At 42.1% G+C, this 27,180-nt stretch overlaps 1 protein-coding gene across 1 annotated transcript in view; it reads right to left on the bottom strand.

Annotated features, from left to right (window-relative positions):
• CFAP47 (cilia and flagella associated protein 47) overlaps positions 1 to 27,180 on the bottom strand; it is a 478,593-nt gene that overhangs the window by 253,093 nt on the left and 198,320 nt on the right. Inside the window, exons 35-40 of the mRNA XM_075265004.1 lie at positions 23,812 to 23,909; positions 23,605 to 23,721; positions 21,588 to 21,722; positions 18,786 to 18,898; positions 2,565 to 2,715; positions 1,781 to 1,869 (exon numbers count right to left, since the gene is read on the bottom strand). Coding sequence (XP_075121105.1) covers positions 1,781 to 1,869; positions 2,565 to 2,715; positions 18,786 to 18,898; positions 21,588 to 21,722; positions 23,605 to 23,721; positions 23,812 to 23,909 — 703 coding nt within the window. The remainder of the gene's footprint in view (positions 1 to 1,780; positions 1,870 to 2,564; positions 2,716 to 18,785; positions 18,899 to 21,587; positions 21,723 to 23,604; positions 23,722 to 23,811; positions 23,910 to 27,180) is intronic.

The following is a 27,180-nucleotide window of genomic DNA, read 5'->3' as shown; positions in this document are numbered from 1 at the left end:
TGCTCAACCTGCTTGTTCAGCAGAAACTGCAATGGAACCGCAAATGTGTACTGTAATTGTAGCAGAGCGGGCTGTACTGGCTCTCCTGGACTCTGGGAGCCTGGTAAAACTGGTGCACCATGATTTGGTCGATCCTGCACTGCACAATAGACAAACCATTGGGGTCTTGTGTATATATGGTGAAACCAGAGAGTATCCTGTTGCAAAGGTTACTATAAAAACTGCTAATGCCTCCCAAGTGGGCGTGGTAAGTCACTATTCCATAATGTATTCAGGGATTTTCCTCTATTTTGGGATATGTGGAAAAAGTAGAAGCTATTATGTCCTGAAACTGTTAATTTTGATGTTATCCTGCCTAAGGTAAACCCTGACCCCTTTGATCCTGACAAGGAAACACAAGCTGTAGGGATGACCAAAGAAGGTAATAATTTTCCCCTGTCTGTATTAGCTGGTGGTGCTGAAAGTCAGGAGGGAGTTCCTGAGATGCCAGAGCTTGAGGTGTCCTGTGACAATATTGGGAACGCTCAAATGAGAGATCCTAATCCGAAGACCAAAGAGGGCATTCTACAGCATTTCTATTGGCTACAAATTGATAAGCAAATCCAAGAGTATTGTAACTCCTGCCCAGAGTGTCAACTAACCGCTCCTGTGTCACAATTCAGGAGTCCTTTGGTACCCCTACGAATTAGAGGTAACATTGAAATAGTGGTCATGGACTTGGTAGGTCCTGTAGTAAAATCTACTAGGGGGCACCGGGCACCAGTAAACACTGGGTTCGGAAAGTATTCAGGCCCCTTTAAAAATTTTTACTGTTTGGAAATTATTAATAAAGTTAACTTTACCTTTTGAGAAAAATGTCTAACTAAAGCAGAAGATTGGTTGGATAATCCAGGCCTGGACACCGCAGTTGTACTGTGATACAATTCACTCCACTCCTGTTATTGATCTTCTGGGATTACCTTTCTGCATGGTTAGTGTGTTGCCTAAGGGTGAGTTCACACGGAGTAAAGTGCCGAGTGATGTGGCACGTATATGCCACGTGAGCTTTTGCGGGCCGTTCATGCTCCCATTGATTTCAATGGGAGCCGGGATCGTATACGCAGCGCTATTTTGTGGCCGTGATTTTGCGGCCGCAAAATCACGGCCGCAAAATAGTGCCGCGTGTATGATCCCGGCTCCCATTGAAATTAATGGGAGCATATACGGCCCGCAAAAGCTCACGCGGCGTCTACGTGCCACATCACGCAGCACTTTACTCTGTGTGAACTCGCCCTAAGGCTGATGGAGCATGCAACCAGAGCTACCCTGTGCAGCTAGAAATTATTTTCTATTTTTATACAATGTTCCAACTATTTACCATGTGTGTCCTTAGTCCTATTATGTTGTTGTACATATTGTATTTCATTCTCTTTTCTCATTGGCCCAGATCCGAACAGAATGGGGTGTGTTTGCTAAGTTTGTTCTTATTTGCATGAAAAATTTCATTAAAATGTATCTAACTAAAAAAATTGAATGGGCAATTGGGGCAGTGACTAGCACATGGTACATGGTAGACATGGTAGAGGCATCACTGTTTCAGCTGACATAGAAAGACAAAGCCTGGTTCCTGTATTAAAAAGACTTTTTAATAAAATAAAAAGGTTTTATTTGTAATCTGCATGGAAGAAATGTAAAGTGTGACTCTCTGACAGTACTAATAATTTCACAACGAATAAATAAACTGTTGAAGTTTACTTTATGAATTCATTTGTTATACCCCTGAAGGGTCACAGATACACACCTGAATTTTCCATGACGCTTGTAAGGACTTTCAACGGATAAACAGATTTTTTCCAACTCATAGCACGGAGACTCCTGCTTCAGATGAACCTTGCAATAAATATAAGAATTCACAAATTAACTGATTCATTATCAGTTATTATATAGCTGTTAAAATATTCTGTATACTTATGTCTCAGACTGTTATCTCGAGAAGAATTATAGGCTACTTCTTTGTTAGCATTTCATTTTCTACAACACATAGGATGTATGACTTAAACAGCACATAGGGATCTTGAGGTTATCACTCGGCTCTGTGAAAGCTATTTCTAAATGTAAAGTGTCATGCAGTTCTCCTTCATCGTCTGCTGTTAGTGGCTACAAAGACAGAAGTAGAAGGGCAGCCAAAGAACAACTGTCAAGATACTGAAGTGAAGATAGTTAATCAATGACAAGTAATGACTCCAACTTCCTCTCAACCTTAGACTCATATTACCCTTTTCCTATTTGTAGCACACAACGGATCAGGCGACATTTATATTATACATCTTTATTTTTACCGGAATATTTCTTATTGTTAGTTACTGTGGTTCATACATTTATTATCTTATGTATGTAACTATGTACACTATTTACATTTTATATAACTGCATATTGTGATGTGACTTTACGTAATCTATGTCAGAATATGGAACCTATTTTAATACTTTCACACTAAAAGGAAAGTTTTGGTTTTGTATGAAGATGCTGGTGAATAACTGCTATACAGTTATTCTATACCCCAAGGAATCACAAATTATACTTACTGTTGGAGCTAAATCCGTCAATCCTGATTGAAGAGAGAAAGACAATGTAGTGCCACCTGCTCCACTGCTAGGTTTTGACACCATTAGCATGGTTGCTTCAGCTGGGTGAAGAAAGCGATTCTTGTACTCAACCGTAAGATCCACTTGACTTCTGTTAAGTAAATTAATTTTGATGATTATTATTATAATGTCAATTTGATTACTGAACTACTGCAGTCCCTTGCCTATATCTACATATTGACTGCTGTGCTTAGCACTTAATGTCATTGTTACTTGGTATCTGTTATTTGATTTTGAGTCTAGAAACAGGATAGAGCAGGGGTAGGGAACGTACGGCTCTCCAGCTGTTGTAAAACTACAACTCCCAGCATGCATACTTGCTCTGCTGTTCTTGGCCCTCCCATGGAAGTGAATGGAGCATGTTGGGAGTTGTAGTTTGACAGCAGCTGGAGAGCCGAAGGTTCCCTACCCCTGGGATAGAGGTATAATAGATAGAGATGAGCGAACAGTGTTCTATCGAACTCATGTTCGATCGGATATTAGGCTGTTCGGCATGTTCGAATCGAATCGAACACCGCGTGGTAAAGTGCGCCATTACTCGATTCCCCTCCCACCTTCCCTGGCGCCTTTTTTGCTCCAATAACAGCGCTGGGTAGGTGGGACAGGAACTACGACACCGGTGACGTTGAAAAAAGTAGGCAAAACCCATTGGCTGCCGAAAACATGTGACCTCTAATTTAAAAGAACAGCGACGCCCAGCTTCGCGTCATTCTGAGCTTGCAATTCACCGAGGACGGAGGTTTCCGTCCAGCTAGCTAGGGCTTAGATTCTGGGTAGGCAGGGACAGGCTAGGATAGGAAGGAGAAGACAACCAACAGCTCTTGTAAGAGCTAAATTCCAGGGAGAAGCTTGTCAGTGTAACGTGGCACTGACGGGCTCAATCGCCGCAACCCAGCTTTCCCAGGATCCTGAATGGAATACACTGTCAGTGTATTCCCGTATACCCGATATATACCCCGATACCCGTTCCAACGGTGTGCCCCCCCACCTTCACCCCAGAAATACCCTGCAAGTCCCCTAGCAATAGAATTGGGGCTATATACACCCACAATTTTTACTACTGGTATACAGTGCCATTGTCTGACTGGGAATTCAAAGAATATATTGGGAATACAAATACCCTCATTTCTTGCTACTGCCATATAGTGCCAGTTTCTGACTGGTAATTCAAAGAATATATTGGGGTTACGTGCACCCACAATTTTTACTACTGGTATACAGTGCCATTGTCTGACTGGGAATTCAAAGAATATATTGGGAATACAAATACCCTCATTTCTTGCTACTGCCATATAGTGCCAGTGTCTGACTGGGAATTCAAAGAATATATTGGGGTTACGTGCACCCACAATTTTTACTACTGGTATACAGTGCCATTGTCTGACTGGGAATTCAAAGAGTATATTGGGAATACAAATACCCTCATTTCTTGCTACTGCCATATAGTGCCAGTTTCTGACTGGGAATTCAAAGAATATATTGGGGTTACGTGCACCCACAATTTTTACTACTGGTATACAGTGCCATTGTCTGACTGGGAATTCAAAGAATATATTGGGGTTATAAATACCCTCATTTCTTGCTACTGCCATATAGTGCCAGTTTCTGACTGGTAATTCAAAGAATATATTGGGGTTACGTGCACCCACAATTTTTACTACTGGTATACAGTGCCATTGTCTGACTGGGAATTCAAAGAGTATATTGGGAATACAAATACCCTCATTTCTTGCTACTGCCATATAGTGCCAGTGTCTGACTGGGAATTCAAAGAATATATTGGGGTTACGTGCACCCACAATTTTTACTACTGGTATACAGTGCCATTGTCTGACTGGGAATTCAAAGAGTATATTGGGAATACAAATACCCTCATTTCTTGCTACTGCCATATAGTGCCAGTTTCTGACTGGGAATTCAAAGAATATATTGGGGTTACGTGCACCCACAATTTTTACTACTGGTATACAGTGCCATTGTCTGACTGGGAATTCAAAGAATATATTGGGGTTATAAATACCCTCATTTCTTGCTACTGCCATATAGTGCCAGTTTCTGACTGGTAATTCAAAGAATATATTGGGGTTACGTGCACCCACAATTTTTACTACTGGTATACAGTGCCATTGTCTGACTGGGAATTCAAAGAGTATATTGGGAATACAAATACCCTCATTTCTTGCTACTGCCATATAGTGCCAGTGTCTGACTGGGAATTCAAAGAATATATTGGGGTTACGTGCACCCACAATTTTTACTACTGGTATACAGTGCCATTGTCTGACTGGGAATTCAAAGAGTATATTGGGAATACAAATACCCTCATTTCTTGCTACTGCCATATAGTGCCAGTTTCTGACTGGGAATTCAAAGAATATATTGGGGTTACGTGCACCCACAATTTTTACTACTGGTATACAGTGCCATTGTCTGACTGGGAATTCAAAGAGTATATTGGGAATACAAATACCCTCATTTCTTGCTACTGCCATATAGTGCCAGTTTCTGACTGGGAATTCAAAGAATATATTGGGGTTACGTGCACCCACAATTTTTACTACTGGTATACAGTGCCATTGTCTGACTGGGAATTCAAAGAATATATTGGGGTTATAAATACCCTCATTTCTTGCTACTGCCATATAGTGCCAGTTTCTGACTGGTAATTCAAAGAATATATTGGGGTTACGTGCACCCACAATTTTTACTACTGGTATACAGTGCCATTGTCTGACTGGGAATTCAAAGAGTATATTGGGAATACAAATACCCTCATTTCTTGCTACTGCCATATAGTGCCAGTGTCTGACTGGGAATTCAAAGAATATATTGGGGTTACGTGCACCCACAATTTTTACTACTGGTATACAGTGCCATTGTCTGACTGGGAATTCAAAGAGTATATTGGGAATACAAATACCCTCATTTCTTGCTACTGCCATATAGTGCCAGTGTCTGACTGGGAATTCAAAGAATATATTGGGGTTACGTGCACCCACAATTTTTACTACTGGTATACAGTGCCATTGTCTGACTGGGAATTCAAAGAGTATATTGGGAATACAAATACCCTCATTTCTTGCTACTGCCATATAGTGCCAGTTTCTGACTGGGAATTCAAAGAATATATTGGGGTTACGTGCACCCACAATTTTTACTACTGGTATACAGTGCCATTGTCTGACTGGGAATTCAAAGAGTATATTGGGAATACAAATACCCTCATTTCTTGCTACTGCCATATAGTGCCAGTGTCTGACTGGGAATTCAAAGAATATATTGGGGTTACGTGCACCCACAATTTTTACTACTGGTATACAGTGCCATTGTCTGACTGGGAATTCAAAGAGTATATTGGGAATACAAATACCCTCATTTCTTGCTACTGCCATATAGTGCCAGTTTCTGACTGGGAATTCAAAGAATATATTGGGGTTACGTGCACCCACAATTTTTACTACTGGTATACAGTGCCATTGTCTGACTGGGAATTCAAAGAATATATTGGGGTTATAAATACCCTCATTTCTTGCTACTGCCATATAGTGCCAGTTTCTGACTGGGAATTCAAAGAATATATTGGGGTTACGTGCACCCACAATTTTTACTACTGGTATACAGTGCCATTGTCTGACTGGGAATTCAAAGAATATATTGGGGTTATAAATACCCTCATTTCTTGCTACTGCCATATAGTGCCAGTTTCTGACTGGTAATTCAAAGAATATATTGGGGTTACGTGCACCCACAATTTTTACTACTGGTATACAGTGCCATTGTCTGACTGGGAATTCAAAGAATATATTGGGAATACAAATACCCTCATTTCTTGCTACTGCCATATAGTGCCAGTGTCTGACTGGGAATTCAAAGAATATATTGGGGTTACGTGCACCCACAATTTTTACTACTGGTATACAGTGCCATTGTCTGACTGGGAATTCAAAGAGTATATTGGGAATACAAATACCCTCATTTCTTGCTACTGCCATATAGTGCCAGTTTCTGACTGGGAATTCAAAGAATATATTGGGGTTACGTGCACCCACAATTTTTACTACTGGTATACAGTGCCAATTTCTAACTAGGAATTCAAAATGCGCAAGGCTCCCGGAAAGGGACGTGGACGAGGCCGTGGGCGAGGTCGGGGGAATGGTTCTGGGGAGCAAGGTAGCAGTGAAGCCACAGGGCGTCCCGTGCCTACTCCTGTGGGGCAGCAAGCATTGCGCCACTCCACAGTGCCAGGGTTGCTTGCCACATTAACTAAACTGCAGGGTACAAACCTTAGTAGGCCCGAGAACCAGGAACAGGTCTTGCAATGGCTGTCAGAGAACGCTTACAGCACATTGTCCAGCAGCCAGTCAGACTCTGCCTCCTCTCCTCCTATTACCCAACAGTCTTGTCTTCCTTCCTCCCAAAATTCCGAAGCTTTACAGAACAATAACCCAAACTGTCCCTGCTCCCCAGAGCTGTTCTCCGCTCCTTTCATTGTCCCTCAACCTGCCTCTCCACGTCACGATTCCACGAACCTAACAGAGGAGCATCTGTATCCAGATGCTCAAACACTAGAGTCTCCTCCATCTCCGTTCGATTTGGTGGTGGATGACCAGCAACCCACCCTCATCGACGATGATGTGACGCAGTTGCCGTCAGGGCATCCAGTTGACCGGCGCATTGTGCGGGAGGAGGAGATGAGACAGGAGTTGGAAGAGGAAGTGGTGGATGATGAGGACACTGACCCGACCTGGACAGGGGGGATGTCAAGCGGGGAAAGTAGTGTGGATGTTGAGGCAGGTGCAGCACCAAAAAGGGTAGCTAGAGGCAGAGGCAGAGGTCAGCAGCTTAGGCGAAGCCAGGCCACACCCGGAATCTCCCAAGATGTTCCAGTTCGTACCCAGCCCCGAAAAACTCCCACCTCGAGGGCACGTTTCTCGAAGGTGTGGAGTTTTTTCAAGGAATGCGCCGAGGACAGATATAGTGTTGTCTGCACAATTTGCCTCTCGAAATTGATTAGGGGCTCTGAGAAGAGCAACCTGTCCACCACTTCAATGCGCCGTCATTTGGAATCCAAGCACTGGAATCAGTGGCAGGCAGCAACGGCAGGACAAAGGCCGACTGCCGTTCACGCCACTGCCACTGCCTCTGCCTCTGCCTCTGCCACTGCCACTGCTGACTGTGCTGGCGATGCACTCCAGAGGACGAGCCAGGACACCACTTCATCTGCCTCCGCCACTTTGTTGACTTCTACCTCATCCTCCCCTGGTCCTGTCTTATCTCCTTCTCCTGCACCATCAAAGGCACCATCAGGCGTTTCTTTACAACAACCCACCATCTCTCAGACATTGGAGCGGCGGCAGAAATACACTGCTAACCACCCACACGCGCAAGCCTTGAACGCCAACATCGCTAAACTGCTGGCCCAGGAGATGTTGGCGTTCCGGCTTGTTGAAACTCCCGCCTTCCTGGACCTGATGGCAACTGCGGCACCTCGCTATGCCGTCCCTAGCCGTCACTACTTCTCCCGGTGTGCCGTCCCCGCCTTGCACCAGCACGTGTCACTCAACATCAGGCGGGCCCTTAGTTCCGCGCTTTGCACAAAGGTCCACTTGACCACCGACGCGTGGACAAGTGCATGCGGACAGGGACGCTACATTTCACTGACGGCACACTGGGTGAATGTAGTTGAGGCTGGGACTGCTTCCCAAACTGGCCCGGTGTACCTCGTCTCCCCGCCTAACATTCCTGGCAGGGACACGAGAAGAACACCCCCCTCCTCCTCCTCCTCCTCTACCGCCTCCTCCTCCGCCACCGCCTCCTCCTCCGCCACCGCCTCCTCCTCCGCTGTTAGATTGACCCCAGCTACGAGTTGGAAACGTTGCAGCACTGGCGTTGGTAGACGTCAGCAGGCTGTGCTGAAGCTGATCAGCTTGGGGGACAGACAGCACACTGCCTCCGAGGTGAGGGATGCCCTCCTCGATGAGACGGCAATATGGTTTGAGCCGCTGCACCTGGGCCCAGGCATGGTCGTTTGTGATAACGGCCGGAACCTGGTAGCAGCTCTGGAGCTTGCCGGACTCCAACATGTTCCATGCCTGGCCCACGTCTTCAACCTAGTGGTGCAACGTTTCCTAAAGAGCTACCCCAATGTTCCAGAGCTACTGGTGAAAGTGCGGCGCATGTGCGCCCACTTTCGCAAGTCGACAGTAGCCGCTGCTAGCTTAAAATCTCTCCAGCAACGCCTGCATGTGCCACAACACCGGCTTTTGTGCGACGTCCCCACACGCTGGAACTCAACGTTTCAGATGTTGAATAGAGTGGTTGAGCAGCAGAGACCTTTGATGGAATACCAGCTACAAAACCCTAGGGTGCCACAAAGTCAGCTGCCTCAGTTTCACATCCATGAGTGGCCATGGATGAGAGACCTTTGTGACATCCTACGGGTCTTTGAGGAGTCCACAAGGAGGGTGAGCTCTGAGGATGCGATGGTGAGCCTTACAATCCCGCTCTTGTGTGTTCTGAGAGAATCCCTGATTGACATCAGGGATAACTCAGATCACACAGAGGAGTTAGGGATAGCATCCGATCCGTCACAGCTGGAGAGTAGGTCCACACATCTGTCCGCTTCACTGCGTTTAATGGAGGAGGAGGAGGAGGAGGAGGAGGAAGAAGAGTTGTCCGATGATGTGATGGTGATACAGGAGGCTTCCGGGCAACTTCGAATCGTCCCATTGTTGCAGCGCGGATGGGTAGACATGGAGGATGAGGAGGAAATGGAGATTGAACTTTCCGGTGGGGCCAGAGGAGTCATGCCAACTAACACTGTGGCAGACATGGCTGAGTTCATGTTGGGGTGCTTTACAACCGACAAGCGTATTGTCAAAATCATGGAGGACAACCAGTACTGGATCTTTGCTATCCTTGACCCCCGGTATAAAAACAACATCTCGTCTTTTATTCCGGTAGAGGGGAGGGCCAATCGCATCAATGCTTGCCACAGGCAATTGGTGCAGAATATGATGGAGATGTTTCCAGCATGTGACGTTGGCGGCAGGGAGGGCAGTTCCTCCAGTAGGCAACCAAGTTCTCACCGGTCCACACAAACGAGGGGCACACTGTCTAAGGTCTGGGACACCTTGATGGCACCCCCTCGCCAAAGTGCCGCCACGGAGGGTCCTAGTGTCACCAGGCGTGAGAAGTATAGGCGCATGTTGCGGGAATACCTTTCCGACCACAGCCCTGTCCTCTCCGACCCCTCTGCGCCCTACACGTATTGGGTGTCGAAGTTGGACCTGTGGCTTGAACTTGCCCTATATGCCTTGGAGGTGCTGTCCTGTCCTGCCGCCAGCGTCCTATCTGAGAGGGTGTTCAGTGCAGCCGGTGGCATCATCACTGACAAGCGCACCCGTCTGTCAGCTGAGAGTGCCGACCGGCTCACTTTGATAAAAATGAACCACCACTGGGTAGAGCCGTCATTTTTGTGCCCACCTGTGTAAAGCACCCCAACATGAAACTCCATGTCTGTACTCAACCTCTCCAATTCCTCCGCATCCTCATACTCATCCACCATAAGCGTTGCACAATTCTGCTAATACTAGGCTCCCTCCACCCTGATTTCCCCCAACTCTGCTGGTTAGAGGCTCCCTCCACCATGAATTTGCCCAAACTGGGCTGTTTAGAGGCTCCCTCCACCATGAATTGGTCCAAACTGGGGTGGTTAGAGGCTCCCTCCACCATGAATTGGTCCAAACTGGGGTGGTTAGAGGCTCCCTCCACCATTAATTGGTCCAAACTGGGCTGGTTAGAGGCTCCCTCCACAATTAATTGGTCCAAACTGGGCTAATTAGAGGCTCCCTCCACCATGAATTGGTCCAAACTGGGTTTTTTAGAGGCTCCCTCCACCATTAATTGGTCCAAACTGGGCTGGTTAGAGGCTCCCTCCACAATTAATTGGTCCAAACTGGGCTAATTAGAGGCTCCCTCCACCATGAATTGGTCCAAACTGGGTTTTTTAGAGGCTCCCTCCACCATTAATTGGTCCAAACTGGGCTGGTTAGAGGCTCCCTCCACAATTAATTGGTCCAAACTGGGCTAATTAGAGGCTCCCTCCACCATGAATTGGTCCAAACTGGGCTGGTTAGAGGCTCCCTCCACAATTAATTGGTCCAAACTGGGCTAATTAGAGGCTCCCTCCACCATTAATTGGTCCAAACTGGGCTGGTTAGAGGCTCCCTCCACCATTAATTGGTCCAAACTGGGCTGGTTAGAGGCTCCCTCCACCATGAATTTGCCCAAACTGGGGTGGTTAGAGGCTCCCTCCACCATTAATTGGTCCAAACTGGGCTGGTTAGAGGCTCCCTCCACAATTAATTGGTCCAAACTGGGCTAATTAGAGGCTCCCTCCACCATGAATTGGTCCAAACTGGGTTTTTTAGAGGCTCCCTCCACCATGAATTTGCCCAAACTGGGCTGTTTAGAGGCTCCCTCCACCATGAATTGGTCCAAACTGGGCTGGTTAGAGGCTCCCTCCACCATGAATTTCCCAAAACTTGGCTGTTTAGAGGCTCCCTCCACCATTAATTGGTCCAAACTGGGCTGGTTAGAGGCTCCCTCCACCATTAATTGGTCCAAACTGGGCTGGTTAGAGGCTCCCTCCACCATTAATTGGTCCAAACTGGGCTGGTTAGAGGCTCCCTCCACCATTAATTGGTCCAAACTGGGCTGTTTAGAGGCTCCCTCCACCATTAATTGGTCCAAACTGGGCTGGTTAGAGGCTCCCTCCACCATGAATTTGCCCAAACTGGGCTGTTTAGAGGCTCCCTCCACCATGAATTGGTCCAAACTGGGCTGGTTAGAGGCTCCCTCCACCATGAATTTCCCAAAACTTGGCTGTTTAGAGGCTCCCTCCACCATTAATTGGTCCAAACTGGGCTGGTTAGAGGCTCCCTCCACCATGAATTGGTCCAAACTGGGGTTTTTAGAGGCTCCCTCCACCATGAATTGGTCCAAACTGGGGTTTTTAGAGTCTCCCTCCACCATGAATTGGTCCAAACTGGGGTTTTTAGAGTCTCCCTCCACCATGAATTGGTCCAAACTGGGGTTTTTAGAGGCTCCCTCCACCATGAATTTGCCCAAACTCTGCTGGTTAGAGGCTCAATCCACCCTGATTTTCAAAACAAATGTTGGTGCCAACCTCAACTTACTACAAGGGCCAAATTCACTGCTGGTGACAAGCTCTCCTCACTGCAAGTGCCAAATACACATGTTTCAAGGTGTTTTCCTACTGTCAGAGAGGTGGTATTGAGTGTGTAAAGTGTGTAGTTGTTAGGCTGTGATGTTGGGGTAATAGAGGGTCTTTGGTGTGTTAGATGCCCCCAGACATGCTTCCCCTGCTGTCCCAGTGTCATTCCAGAGGTGTTGGCATCATTTCCTGGGGTGTCATAGTGGACTTGGTGACCCTCCAGACACGGATTTGGGTTTCCCCCTTAACGAGTATCTGTTCCCCATAGACTATAATGGGGTTCGAAACCCGTTCGAACACACGAACATTGAGCGGCTGTTCGAATCGAATTTCGAACCTCGAACATTTTAGTGTTCGCTCATCTCTAATAATAGACACATTAATATTTACTCTCCTGTATTCTACTGGAGAACTGTGTCCCACTGGTTCCTCACAGCCCAGCAATGATACTAGACTGTCAGGAATGCCCTTCTGACGTTGGGGAGAAATCGGGGCCGAAATTAACGGCACCAAAATCTCCAGCCCTGGGGCACATAACAGGACAGCCGACAGTGTGCTGAATTTTAGTTCTGGAGGATACAAGTTGTGTACCTTATTTTTGTTTTAATTTTTGACACAATACAGCATATGTTTATTTCCATAACTAAATAGCATCTCTGTAGTCCTAAAAAATAGATAATTGACTTATGACCCCAACAGATCCATTTTCTACTGGCCAAGAAAATAAACCCACAACTGACTACTGTAATCTCATGTGTATAGATAAACCCTAACAATCCCTTGACCTTTACCAGCTGGGGATACAAATGTTGGGCAAGATTAATTTTAACATGCTTAATCTTTTGCACCTCTGAGAGATCAGCACAGTTAGAGGTGTCTGGCAGCCACTTCTCAGCTCTCAGCACTCCAGTTTTACAATAACCTTCCATCCATAGAGATTGTAATCCAATAGAAATGTTAAAATACATATTTTATTTATTAGATAGATAACGGATTTAGAATTTATGGGCATGATATCTCATATGTGCAAACATTACAGACATTTGTGCAAACATTTTTTTGAAGGTACTATTTTTTTTTTACAGTTTTAAAGTCAGATAAAATAATTTCTTAATATTTTATATTACTTAAATGAGCAGCAATGCTTGGTAAAAAGCCAGCAATACAAGCAGCTTCTGCAAGTAAAGTCATTACTGTCTCAGCAGTATTTCATGATGAGCTCAGTCCCATGAGAGGGAAGCATTAAGAGTAAGTCATAGAAATTGATTCAAGTTTATGATCTCTACATGTAAAACCTTTATTTAACACATTTATTTCTTAACATATAAGAATGTCATAGTGTAATGAGTAGTTTAGGGCTAGTTCACACAGGGTTCCAAGTGCACACATTCTGCCACGACGGTATGCCGGTGCAGTGCACTGGCATACCGTTGCAGCATTCAGCGATGGATTAGGCCCAAATGAGTGGGCCAGAGCCTCGCGCCGTGGCTGAATCAGCCACGGAATCTGCAGCAAGATAAGGCAACTCGTTTCTTTTTTACTCTACTAGCTAGGGGGAAAAAGAAGCGAGCAGCTCCCATTGAAGTCAATGGGAGCAGCGGATTTTGAGGCAGATTCCGCCTCCAAATCCGCTGCCAACTTGCCCCGTGTGAATTAGCCCTTGAACATAACCGAGTCAGGCATTGGGAGAAGTGTTGACTGGGCAGCTTCCCTTTGGTATCTTCCCATCTGATTTAAAGGGATCCTATCATTCAAATGCATTTTTTTATGACTAACACGTCTCAATAGCCTTAAGAAAGGCTATTCTTCTTCTACCTTTCGTTGTCTTCTCCGCGCCGCCGTTCGCCCGAAATCCTGATGTTTGTCAGTATGCAATTGAGCTCTCTCGCAGCACCGGGGGCGGGCCCCAGCCCTCAAACAGCACTGGGGGCGTCCCCAATGCTGTGAGAGAACTCTCTCCAGCGCCGCCTCCATCTTCGTCCGCAATGATCTTTTCATCTTCTTCTTCTGGCGCACGGTGGGTTGAAATTCAACGCATGCGCAAGTCGGCTCTGCCAGCGGGCTGTGTGCAAAGCCGACTTCACATGTGGGCGGCCATTTTTTTGTGGCCGCTTACGCGAGCAGGCACAGTATGCTCCTGTAGTTCTATGGAGTACAGAGCGTGTCAATCAATGCCATCCGTAAGGAAGCACATCTGCTGGGTTCTACCAACTACTGCATATGAATAAATGTTGTTTTTCTATTCTACCACAGGTGTCCAAATACAGTGTAGTTGATGCTCCTTAAATGTGGCCAGAGCCAAAATAATATGAGACATTCTATAATTGATAAGATCAGTTATTCATTAGCCCCTGCTATTAAAAAGACTTTCCACCCTTCAAAATACACAGATATCTTATTTAATTTGCCTGCCAGTGATGTGAATTGTCTTCATTTATAGTGCGTATAAGCACTTGAGGACAAGCTCATAAAATATGTTGATACATATTATGACAGGAGCTGCATCCTCCCATCAGTCAACGTGCTGAGTGGAAGGACTAAGATCAGTTAGAGTGAAATGGTCAAATCAGCAACGCTCTTCCTGTAATAGAAAATCTACTGCCAGCCTGGAACCAATTTGAAATGTTTTGTTACTCTCCTGCTGGAAACAAACCAAATGGAAATACTGTACATCAAAAAGCGTTTAACTATAATAAAGGGCTGTGCAGCGCAGCAATTCTGCATGCATCACCAACAGTTCACATCATTCTCCTTCCATTTCTTCTGCCAAATTAGCACTGACATTCAGTAATGACAGCTAAATATGAAAAGAGTTTTCTTCCAAAACTATAAGGTGCTGATAAGGCACTGAAATGGAAAGAAAGAAACAAGTAAGGTATTAACTTGTCAAAAATGCAAGCTGTTATTTCAAATTATATTATGCTTTGATCCGAAATTCATTACTGACAACTAAGTACGAGTAAATTTATAGTCTGCTGATGCAGGGACACAGCATTAAGGAGAAGTAGTAATTCACTATCAATAATGGACTCATTACACTACCCTAAAGAGTTTGTCATACTCCTAAAACTGCTCGGAATATGAAGGCTGTCTATCCAAGCTTACCTGCTATCTAATGTAATTATTCCCAGGGTCAAAGAGTTAATCGTTCACTTACTGCTAACAATGACGACTTAGACAGAAGAAGCAAACTCTACTGCAGATGCATTCAATCATAAGAAGGGTTTACTATTATTGTATTATTTCATGCAATGCAACTATTTCATATGACTGATTGTCTTGCATTCAGCCTCATGAACTATATACTGTCAGATTCTGTTCTAGCAGGTGACACAAGGTGGCAAAGTAAGGGGGTGTTCACACTACCGTCGGTGTCCGACAGCTAGTGTCCGATGCTAATGTCCGCACAAGATTTTTCACGGACATTAGCAGTGGACACTATCTGTCGGACACCGAGGGTAGTGTGAACACTCCCTAAGCATAAATTGATCCAAAACTGTTGCAGTTTGTCAATTATACCTACATAAATGACGGAGGTTTCTCTATAGGTATAAGACAAGCAGAAAGTCCACAGAGGAAACGTCTGCGGGTGTCATGTCAACAGTACTGTGGGAAAAACCACAATGCGTTTCTGCCATGGTTTTTCCCGTATCACTTTATTGCTGCAGCCTGCCATGTGAGGCCTTAGCCTAAAGAGGTGCCAGATTTATCATTCAAAATTATACAGATTCAAAAATCTGGTGCATTTTAAGGCTAAGGCCTTCCCTAAGGAAACCTCTGTGGACTTTTTGCTTCAATTATACCTATAGGGAAACTGCCAAATTTTCCATAGGTATAACTGACATGCTGCAAATTCCAAAAGAGCAACAGTTTTGGTAGTTGCCGCATTTCCGCTGCGGGTATTTTTCTGCAATGTCTGGAAGGGATTCATTAGAATCCCATTGATCTTGCAGGGAATGTAAAACGCTGTGCGTTTATGCTACATGGGTCCTTGGCCTATGACTGCATAGGATAAGTTTGTAGAGTCTTACTTTAAGGCTAAGGCTCCACATATCGGGCTACAGTCAAAAAGCACTGTTGGAAAAAACACAGTTCTTGTATCCATTATACCTATATGGAAACCGCTAGCATTTCCTTAGGTAGAACTGATATGCTGCAATTACCAAAAACGCGGGTGTTTTTCAAATCACAGAATTCCAATCTGGGTTATTTTCTTCAATGCATGATGCCAGAATCCCATCCACTTTCAAGGACTGTAAAATTCTACATGAGGCCCCAGCTTTAGGCTAAGTCCCCACACTGTGGAAAAACAGGTTTTTTTTGTTGCAGATTTTAGGCCAGGGCCCCACATGGCGTAAACGCCGCAATTTACAGTCAGAGTAAAGTGGATGGGATTCTAGCGAATATCATGCCCACTTTGTGGTAAAAACCACACTGCGGATACTCTGTGATTTCCAAAACTGGCACAGTTCTGGAAATCGCAGCATGTCAATTAGACCTACAGAAACGCCGGTGGTTTCCCTATAGGTATAATCGAAACAGAAAGTACACAGTATTGTCACTGCAGTTTTTCCTGCGGTGCGTTTTTGCTGCAGGACGCAACGTGGGACCTTATCCTTAGTGTGTTTTTTTAAGCTAAATCAGGAGTGACTATGAAATAAATGGGAAATATAAATGAAGCACTTATACTTCTCCCTTCTGTTCATTCCAATTCTGGCTTTGGCTAAAAAAAAAAAAAAAACACACCATAATCTGAAACCAAAAAAATAGTTTTTCCACAAAGTGGAGAACTGGCCTTATACATTATTAGTAATCTGCTCCAATGAATATTAAACTGTTCAGTATTCTTTAATTTCCTTTATATATAGAATGTTTAATATTCAATTGGGAAAATAAGTGAATGTTCTCATTCTTTGGAGCCTATGACTGCAATATGGCACTTATAAAAACCTATAGTGCCATACTGTAACTACATATGTCATTGATTTCATATAGCACCCTACAGAGGTATTGTATTTACAGAATAGAATAGAATTGTATCATGTTCTATCTTATGTAATAACATTAGGAAAGTATTGCACTTGCCTAAAAATGGATATATCTGTAAAATTGTATCAGGGTGCAAACTGCGGTACACAAACTGCATATTGCTCCATCCTACAATGTTATTATCAGGATTGCACCTTTTATTATGAATCTCCTGCCAATAGCATCTGAGTCTGTCATAAAAAAACACTACTTTTGCAGTGGACACTACAGCGAGCACACAATGTAACATAAACAACTATGTAATACTTTCAGCCATACCGCTGTAAGGCTGAGGCCCTACACTTTGGAAAAGCAGCTTTTTTTTTGCTGTAGATTTAGTTGCACCTTTTTTTTTTAGCCAAATCCAGGAGTGCATTGAACAGAAGGTAGAAGTAAAAGTACTTCCAATATTTTTCCCATTCTTTTTGTAGGCACTTTTGGCTTTAGCTCAAAAAATCACAGCCTTATAGAGTGATGGCAGCACATTGACATTCCTTGACAACCTTTAGGCAAAGGCCCCATATACAGTAGCGTCCTGCAGTAAAGAAGTGCTGCAGGAAAAGCCGCGGTGGCAACGAATTGCTGTTTTTCCAGCAGTGCTTTTTCACAGAAAGACCTCAGAGGTTTCAATTATACCTATAAGGAAACCGCTGGCATTTCCATAGGTATAATTGACAAACTGTGATTTCCAAAATCGCGATGGTTTTGGAAATCGCAGTGTGCCCGCAGCACATATTTTCCTGCACTGTGGGAATGGGATTTGCTAGAATCCCATCTCTATACAGTGACTGTACAAAAGGCCACGTGGGGCCCCGGCCTTACAGTTAGTTAGGATATACATTAGCTGAATTATTTTAACAAATTCACCAAAGAACACTTTCAAGGTTTTCTGCAACACACACATACATTTTTGTGTAAGAATGTAACCTGGTGCACAATGTTTAGATATAATTTTCATATTCCCCCTGCACATGTCTTAAGAGCCACTGATTCTGCAGGATGCTTACATGTAATTTAGCATTTTACATCTTAAAACATAAATCACACTGTGCACCACATGTAGGACTATGTTTCCAATTTTGGTAAAGGAGAGAGTATGGTAAAATTAGCCTTAGTGATAGCTGATAGCTGAAGTACTAAATGTTAATTTAGTGGATTATGGATTTTTTAAGTACTGCTCCAGGAATTTGACAGTAGAGGAACAATATGGGAAGATACAGGAGGGAAAGGAGGTCATCACTGCTTTTCTTGTTATGTAAAGAAAAAACTGGAACAAGGTCAAAAGCAGGATGATTTCTGCATTGGCAGGCAAGTCTGCTCTGACCCAGCTTTTACTCCCTGTCAGCTTCAGTTTTGAGTATACAAAATGATGTCAGATAGGTCGCGCAATATTGTATACTACATAGAAGAAGGTACTAAATGTCATACATGTTTCACATGTCAAAGCACATTGTCCTACCTGTCACTTTTTTAAATCACGAAATGCAAGGGGTGCAAGTCAAACATATATATTTCCTATCTATCTATCTATCTATCTATCTATCTATCTATCTATCTATCTATCTATCCATCTATCCACATATACATACACACACAGACAAATATATACAGACAGAAAGATAGATAGATAGATAGATAGATAGATAGATAGATAGATAGATAGATAGATAGATAATCCAGTAGCTACTATATAGCCTTTCTATAAACTGAAAAGCTACCAGAGTCAACTAATGTATGTACAGCGTTTACCATGTATGAATTATGTAAGCATCTGGATTTCCCCAGGTAAAAATGAGATCCTTATTATTCATAATTAATATGTAGCATTTGTATATTCCATATTCAGGCTGTCTGAGCTGTCACTTTCAATAAAGACAATGAAAAAGGTTACTTACTTTGGGGCAATCGTTATTGTGTTTCCTTTAGGCAATGAGAAATCAGCTGACTCTCGACCTACAATTGTAGCCTGGTACACTAGTGGCTTGCTGCTTGGATTTTTCAGACGGACCTATTCAAGAAACATAAAATCACAAAGGTCAGACTATTGATCAGCAGTTGTGTATAGGTACTGTACTGACAGATTGTGATTGAATACCGGCAATAAAGAACATTGCTCAATTGAAGCCATGTCAGCTCAGTTAACGGAGAAAATATTAACTTGTTTAACCTTTACCGAGAATGTATGGAAATTGGCTTTATATAAATACCAATTAATACCGTATGCATTATTAGGTTTATTAAAAGCTACATCTGACTAAACTAGTCAAATCAACTGTATTGGATTTACACAGTATGAGAGTGTGGTCCTCAAATTATTTTCAAATACATGAAAGTGTGAGTTATTTTTTATGGTGTTTTATAAAAAATAATAATAATATATATGTTTGTTAATTGTAATACTAATTCTTATGAATTCATATTAATACAAGAAAGAATTAATCTGACCATATATTAACGATTTCAATTGGCTGCTTTCTAATTGAATTGTCATTTATTGTTAGTCTGTGAAGGTTACTGTTTTGGACAACAATGCCTTACAGGGTTTATTATTGTTGTAGACACATATTATATGGATATGCCATAAATGTCTGACAGATGCATGTCTTACCCTTGAGATCTACCCTTATTTCCAGACCAGGGGGTCACTAACCCCTGTCACATCAGCTGATACTGACACGATGAATATAGAGGTGATACTTCAGCTTCTTTCTCAATTCATCTCTAGCAATTTCAGAATCAGTGCCGCCCGGGAAGTAATTGATCGGCAGAGTTCTGGCTCCCATACCCCACCAATAAGAGGTGTCCTGGTACACTGTGCAAAGCACCTACAGTAAAGTTGTGGACAACCCCTTCAAGTTTTAAATTTTGTTTATCAGCTATACGTATAAGGAAATTGTGTAGCTTGTTGCACTCAAGTTTTCATTCTTTTAATAAACTTTGTGCAATTTGGAACAAAAATCTTTCCATTTTCTTCCTTACAACTGAAGATAGCTAGTGTAAATATGCACTTATATTTTAGCCCACACCACTACTAAAAAACAACTTTTGCATTTACAACATTTATTAACAATACTATACTTCTGTCATCTACTGTAATAGTAGGTGTAAAAACAGTATTTTTACAAACTCATGAATTTAGTGCAGAATTGTTGGCACAATATATTAAAAATAATATTTAGTTTTGTTGTTGAATTATAGAAACAAATACTGGTATACTGACCCTGGGGGTAAGTGCTTTATTTTTGTGACAAATATGACTCCTCTCAAAGTGAATGTGCCATGGCTGTAAATTGGAAATACTGACCCCTTTGAATGGCTTTCTATCTCTATTTCTGTGTCAGCCAAGTCAACACTCTAAATCAAAACAGTAAGAAAAATCTGTACTGTCTTTTGTAAGGGTTAAATTACTGTACTTGATCCCAAACAGCCGTTTCAATGGGTTTGTAAGAGTTCTGTGAAAAGTCTGATGTTTTTGTATTTTTAAAACTATTAAAAGCTGTTATTAGTTTTGCTTACAATGCATATTGCCCAGTACAGTATATAGACACATGATGCATAATATAAGGAGATATACTAGGGCAGGGAACCTTCTGATAGAATTCCTTTAGTAGAAGTCTAAAAGCTTCCACATCACCATTTAAGGTATTTTATAAGGTTTACAGACATAACTTTTTTTTTTTTTCTTTCATTATGTCATTCTCCTGCAAAAATAATGTTTATCTTCATGCAATGAGATTCTTAGTTAACCAGGGGCTTGGCTGCACTTACTGATGGATCCGTTTTCTACTATAGATACACTTACTCAACCCCTCTAGACGATTTATACTGATGTACTCATAGCTAGTGTCTCAGCTCCCTGAGTGACATCTTGCTAAATACGTGTGGTGCATACACAGTACTAGACAAGAAACCATGGCAAAGAGACACTGTACTGTACATGTGCAGGTACTACATTAGTTGGTGCATGATTTCACACAGGGAGCCATAACACAGGCTCTGGGTGCAACTGTGTGAATCTTGATGGCGGTGCAGGTTCAGTGTTGGGTGGCATTTACAGCCAGAAAGGGTGTATCAGCAGGCATGGCCATGTTCCTGCACCCAGAAATTCATTTATGTAAATATAAGGAGTCTTTTTACAGGGAAATAATAAAAAGCATGGACAACAATATATGCCTGTACATCTTAAGAAATATGTCCAACAGAACACTATTTTTCTTGTGGGGTGATGTGGAGGCTGGTAAACTATAAGAATGAGTCACATAGACATTCATTTAAAGTTGCATTACAAGTTATGCCATCCTAGGCAATAAAAAAAATGAATACCACAAAGGCATAATGCAGTGAAAAATCCATAATATTATTATGGTATTGCATAAGACCAGCTCTCCAGCAGCAAGCTGGATTTTATATGCAATGTGATTCAGTGTGCTGCAATTGACTGTGCACCCAAGGGTAACATGCGCAGACAAGGTGAGCTGATTATTTAATATTATTACTGTATGTAGCATACGGGCCTTTGTGTCCCCTTACAAATAAGGATCTAGATGTGACTTCTCCTCTATCTCTTATAGTTTTGCCGCTGATCAGAATTACTGAGCATTTATGTTACTCTCCACGACTGTACATAGAAAATTGACTTTATATTATATGGAAGATTTTACTTACAGAAAATGCATTAACAATAGATGCTTATTTACCTGGCGTGAAATTGTTTGGTGAAGAGCCCCATCAAATGTAATTGTTTTCTTAGGGACATAAAGAGGAAGTTTTTCATGCAGATATACACATAGCATAAGCATTGTCACTGGGTTTGGATCACATATGTCAGTGGCCTACATCAAAGATAAAATTTAAATGTAAGTTCAAAGCTACATTTAACTGCTTAGCCTCCTACATCTGCTGATATACATATTTACTGAGCGTGTAGATCTATGTATAACTGAACAAAGCGGAGATGTTTGTGAATTAAAAGTAAGCTAGCTACACTCTTTTGTCCTTCATCAGTATATTGGTTCTTTTGAGTCCATTTAACTTATGGATCCAGAGCTTTCCGGCACTGAGAAACTAATCTGTCTATGCCTGGTCAAAAATTAAAGGGGTTTCCCCATAACCATATGTAAATTTGTGAACAGTAAAAATGTATACACTTTTAAATATGAATATAAATAATGTTAAAAACCTATTGTTTTGAAGATTTTCTCTAACCATTAGTGGTGACAGACTTTTGTCTTCACCATGAACTAAAATTGTCAAAGAAATTCTTCAAAATGTATTATTATCACAGTATGCCTTCACCATGCTCAATTTTCAGAAAGTGGTGAGAACTGAATTAAAAAACGCTATGGGCAAAAATGTTTTGCACAAATACCGGAATTTGTATGACAGGCTGAAAAAAGTAGCCTGTCATACAAACTAATGCCAGACTAGTGCCCTCAATAGACTCCTGGCTGTCATGGCAATGGGACAATCCCCTGCAAAATGGTGCCTCGGTCAAAGCTGAGTGGACTGTAATACCCGCAATCACCGTGGGCACTGATCTCGGGCATTAGTGCCGCGTCTCTCCTATATAATACCTGACATCCTCCATACTATTACAATGGATGTTGGGAAGGGATTAAAGCCATAAACCTTACTTTGATTGTAAGTAGAGATGAGCAAGTACTATTCGAAACTCCAGTTTCGAAAAGCACGCACCCATAGGAATGAATGGACGTAGCCGGCACACAGGGGGTTAAGCGGCCAGCCTCCGGCAAAGTCTGCGTGCTGGCCACTTCCATTCATTCCCATGGGTGCGTGCTATTCAAAACGGCTGTTTCGAATAGTACTTGCTCATCTCTAATCGTAAGTTTGCAGTTCAAAAGGAACGTACCACTCACAGATTTAAGGGGGCTCTTTCACTGGGAAAAGTCTTTTTTCTTTCTTTTTCTTTTTTTTTTTTTTTTAAGGAGGCAATAATAGTTTTTTAGTTTAATAGAACAATGTAGTCTTAACAAAAACATACAACATCCAAAAAATAAATATTTGAAATAATGCAGGCTGCAGGAATGCTGCACAAAGTACAAACACCTAACCGGTTAAGATTAGAACTGGAACGTGTTTAGGGTTGCATAGCCTTTTTTATGTAAACTGCCTCAGTGGGTTTTGATTGAGCCCATTTTTATCCATATGCTAATTATCTTCCAGCCAGCACAGGAAGTTCCCAGCAGCACTCGTCTCTGCTATTCTTTCCTATCTATGTGTGCAAACAGGAAGCAGGAAGTCAGCAGCAGCCTGTGCTGTATACATATATAGGAAACAATAGGCAGAGGGTGCATGATGAGACTCGGGTGCACCAAGAGGCTCATATGAATAAAATTGGGCTCATTCAAAAAACACTAAGGTGATTCACATACAAAAGGTACATGTGGAATAGCCTTTCTAAAGGCTATGCAAGGATGTGCTTAGTTAAAAATGAGTTTTCCCAATGATAGAGCTCCTTTAAGGTCAGAAGTGACAAAAGAAGAGAACAATATGCTCAGAAATAGGACATCATCACAGATGTACACACATAAACAATATAATTCCCTAACAATTTATAAATACAAGAAAATTTTTTCTTTATACCAGATTTTAGTATTTTGTAATTCTTCAAAAATATGTTTTACATAAACCCATGACTTAAACAATAAGTCATTTCCAGGTGACACTTTCCCTTTAAGGCAATTAAAAAATTACCTGTATATCGATGTTAAGATTTACAGCCCGCAGTGCACTGACTAAAATCAGGCAATTGTGTAGACATTGCTCCGGTGTTTCAGGGTTGGTGTACATACTTATGAAATGAGTGGAAATCTGAAAACAAACAGAAGATGAGCTTTCTTCAAAGAGGACGTTATATAGTACATAACAAACGGTACTCACTGTATGAAAATTGATACTTACAAGATATGGACAATATGCTGCCATCTGAGCTGCGAGAACAAGCCCATCTAAAAGGTCTTTATCAAAGTTCATAATCCATCTTGTGGGTGGTATATCACCTAGATGTAAAAAAAAATGTATAAAATCATTTTTTCCATTATTTCTAACAAACATGTCATAATGGTATTTAAAATTCAAGTTGTGGCTCCACATAGGATGCTGAGGTGGGTCTCGCTTTTTTCAGCATATCTCCAATTTCCCTTGTAAACCTCACCCCATCGTGACTCTATCTGGGTGTATGGAAATAGGATAAGTAAGTGCAGTTTTGCATACCAGTGGTATTTACCTCTCCTAACACTCTATGGCTAAGGCCCCACATTGTGGAAATGCAGCATTTTTGGCTGCTGCTGCAAAAAAAAAAAAAAAAAAAAAACCTGCACTTAACAATACCATCAAAGTGAATGAGATTTTATTTAATTCCATCTACACATTATGAGAAAAAAAAACTGTGGAAATGTTGCGTTTTTAGTCCATCAGTGAACCCACAGTAAGTTAATGTGTTTATCCACTTTAGAAACCTCACGTAGCATGTCCCATTACAGTATTTATTTACCCTGACTGTGCCCTGAGCTATACAACTGATGCTGTGTTCACACATCAGTATGCCATCCGTCCGTTTGAATTCAGTTTGACATTTCAAAACGGACTGATGCACATACTGATTGTATACTGACACCTTTTTATGCTGATAGCAAACCTTCTCCGTCCCCTAGAGGACAGATAAGGGGATTAAAAGTAGCAACTGTAAACAGAGTAGAGATAAGGAGGACATAAGGACATTTATTATATCACCTTATCTTTACTTTGTTTACAATTTTCTACTTTTAATCCCCTTATCTGTCCTCTAGGGGATGGAGAACGTTTGCTATCAGCATAAAAAGGTGTCAGTATACAATAGGTATGTGCATCAGTCCATTTTGAAGTGTCAAACTGAATTCAAACGGACGGATGGCATACTGATGTGAAGATCACGCCTTTTCCAATCTGTGAACCTCTGGCACCTGCACTCATTGGTTCAGTCCATAGATTGTTGGAAAGGGAGTATTATATGGCTGACACCTGCAGATCAGCAGCTCTAGGATGGCATGGCTCCCGGTTATGTTTACATGCCAGGAGCTGCACTGCTCAATCGTGGTACAAAATGTAGTGAGGGCTTAAGGTAGTGTAGATCTAATATTAATTAGCTGTGGAAACACAGCTTTTTTTTGTTGCAGATTTTGCTGCATTTTTTTTTTAATCCAAAGCCCAGAATGGCTACAAAAGGAATAGGAAATATATAGTAAGTACCATATTTTTTGAACTATAGGATGCACTTTATTCCCCAAAATTCGGGGAAAAAAAGTGTGTCTTATAATCCGAATGTGGTGTTAGGGTGGGGGTAGTTGCTGCATGAGCTGGTGATGGCAGGTGAGGGGTGATATTGCGGGCCCTGGGCTTTTAGTGTACTGGTGGTGCTAACCCATTCCCAATATCTGCCATACTATTAAGGTGATTGCTGGGTCTTTAACCCCTTAAGGACACAGCCCAAAAGTATGTTAAGGACCAAGCCTATTTTTTCAAAATTGACATGTGTCACTTTAAATGGCAATAACTTTGAGACGCTTTAACTTACACAAGTGATTTTGAGATTGTTTTCTCGTAACACATTATGCTTCATGTTAGTGGTAAACACTAATCAATATTTTTGTATTTACTTATTAAAAAAATAGGAAATTTGATGGAAATTTGGAAAAAATTGCAATTTTCAAAATGTGAAATTCTCTGCTTTTCAGGCAGATAACCATATCACCCAAATACATGAATAAATATTATCTACCATATCTCTGCTTTATATCGGCATCATCTTTTGATTGTATTTTAATTTATTTTGGACGTTACAAGGCTTACAAGTGTAACAGCGATTTTCCAGATTTACAAAAATTTAACTATGTTTGTTTTGTTTGTTTTACACACTTTATTTTTTTTTTAAAAAACCTTTTTTACATTTGTGCTGTAAGCACACTAGAACCAGCAATCAGAGAGGATACTGGTTCTATACTAACTATAGACTTGCAATACACGTGTATTGCAGTCTATAGAGGAAGCTAGCTATGCAAATGCATAGACTAGCTTCCTCTCGTCCCGGCATCCAAGGGGTTAACCCTCCCCCCATCGGAGCTGCTCCGATGGGGGGAGGGATTAAGGAGCAGCGTGTAGCTGTAAATTACAGCTAACACTGACTCCTTATGCAGCTGGCAGCATGCTTTATAGCTGGCCAAACCCCTAGGGTGCCATGATCACTATGGATCATGGCACCTTAAGGGTTAAACAGGGGGTGGGGGTCGGTGCAATCACCGTCCCTGCTGCTACAGGGGAAGCTTGGCTGTCAGATACAGCCGGCCTCCCATGGAGATCGCACAGGCTCTGCTTCTGAGCCCGTGAGATCTCCATCACGTACATGCACGTGGGAATGCGGGAACTAACCACATTCCCTGACGTACATGTACGTGATTTAGCGTTAAGGGGTTAAAGATGATGGCGGCTGCTCTACTGCAGAGTCTCCGCTGCAATGTAATAATAGTGGACGCTGATCTTTAGCATTACTACCTGTGAGTCCAGACCGTAAGGTATTAAAACTGCCAGGGGTCAGTCCCCACTGACCTTGTATCTTTCATGTTGCAGGCTGGCTCCCGTGCGGCGAGATCATGGGAGCCGTCCCGTTCCTGTAACAGCCAAGAGCTTTATCAAGACTCCCAGGCTTGTCATAGTAATATTACTATTGAGGCTGGTCTATGACCAGCCTCATTAGTAATGTAGAGAGTCTCCCTTGGACTGCAATACAGTTGAATTGCAATATATGGGACTTGTAATCAAATAATTGCAGGTTCAAGCCCCCTATGAGGGCTAATAAAATAATAAAAAAATAAATAAAAAGATTAAAAACACACACACATTAGGTATACTTGTGTCCGAAAACACCTGATCTACAAACTTAGAAAAATAATTTTCCCATACAGTGAACGCCATAGCAGAAAAAATAAATCGAAATGACAATTTTTTTTCACTGTCACCTCTAATAAAAATTTTTATAAAAAGTGATCAAAGCAATAGCCATTACCCAAAATGATGCCCTAAGCAACCCCATACACAGAATATGTAATTTTGGCTGCACAGTGAATGACGTAAAAAAAATAAATAAATAAGCCTGCAAGAAATTTTTACCAAAAGCTTATTTTAAAAGATGGACAGCACTCCAGATAGTTGAACTTGCTTGTTAGTTTTATTTTATTCCATGTTAGACCAATATATCATGTACATGGTGTAGATATTGTAAGAGCAAAGAGACGAGAA

Source organism: Leptodactylus fuscus, chromosome 2 (assembly GCF_031893055.1).
Source record: "Leptodactylus fuscus isolate aLepFus1 chromosome 2, aLepFus1.hap2, whole genome shotgun sequence".
NCBI lineage: Eukaryota > Metazoa > Chordata > Amphibia > Anura > Leptodactylidae > Leptodactylus > Leptodactylus fuscus.
The sequence above is the reverse complement of the archived record's forward strand: the minus strand, read 5'-3'. Positions and strand labels throughout refer to the sequence as shown.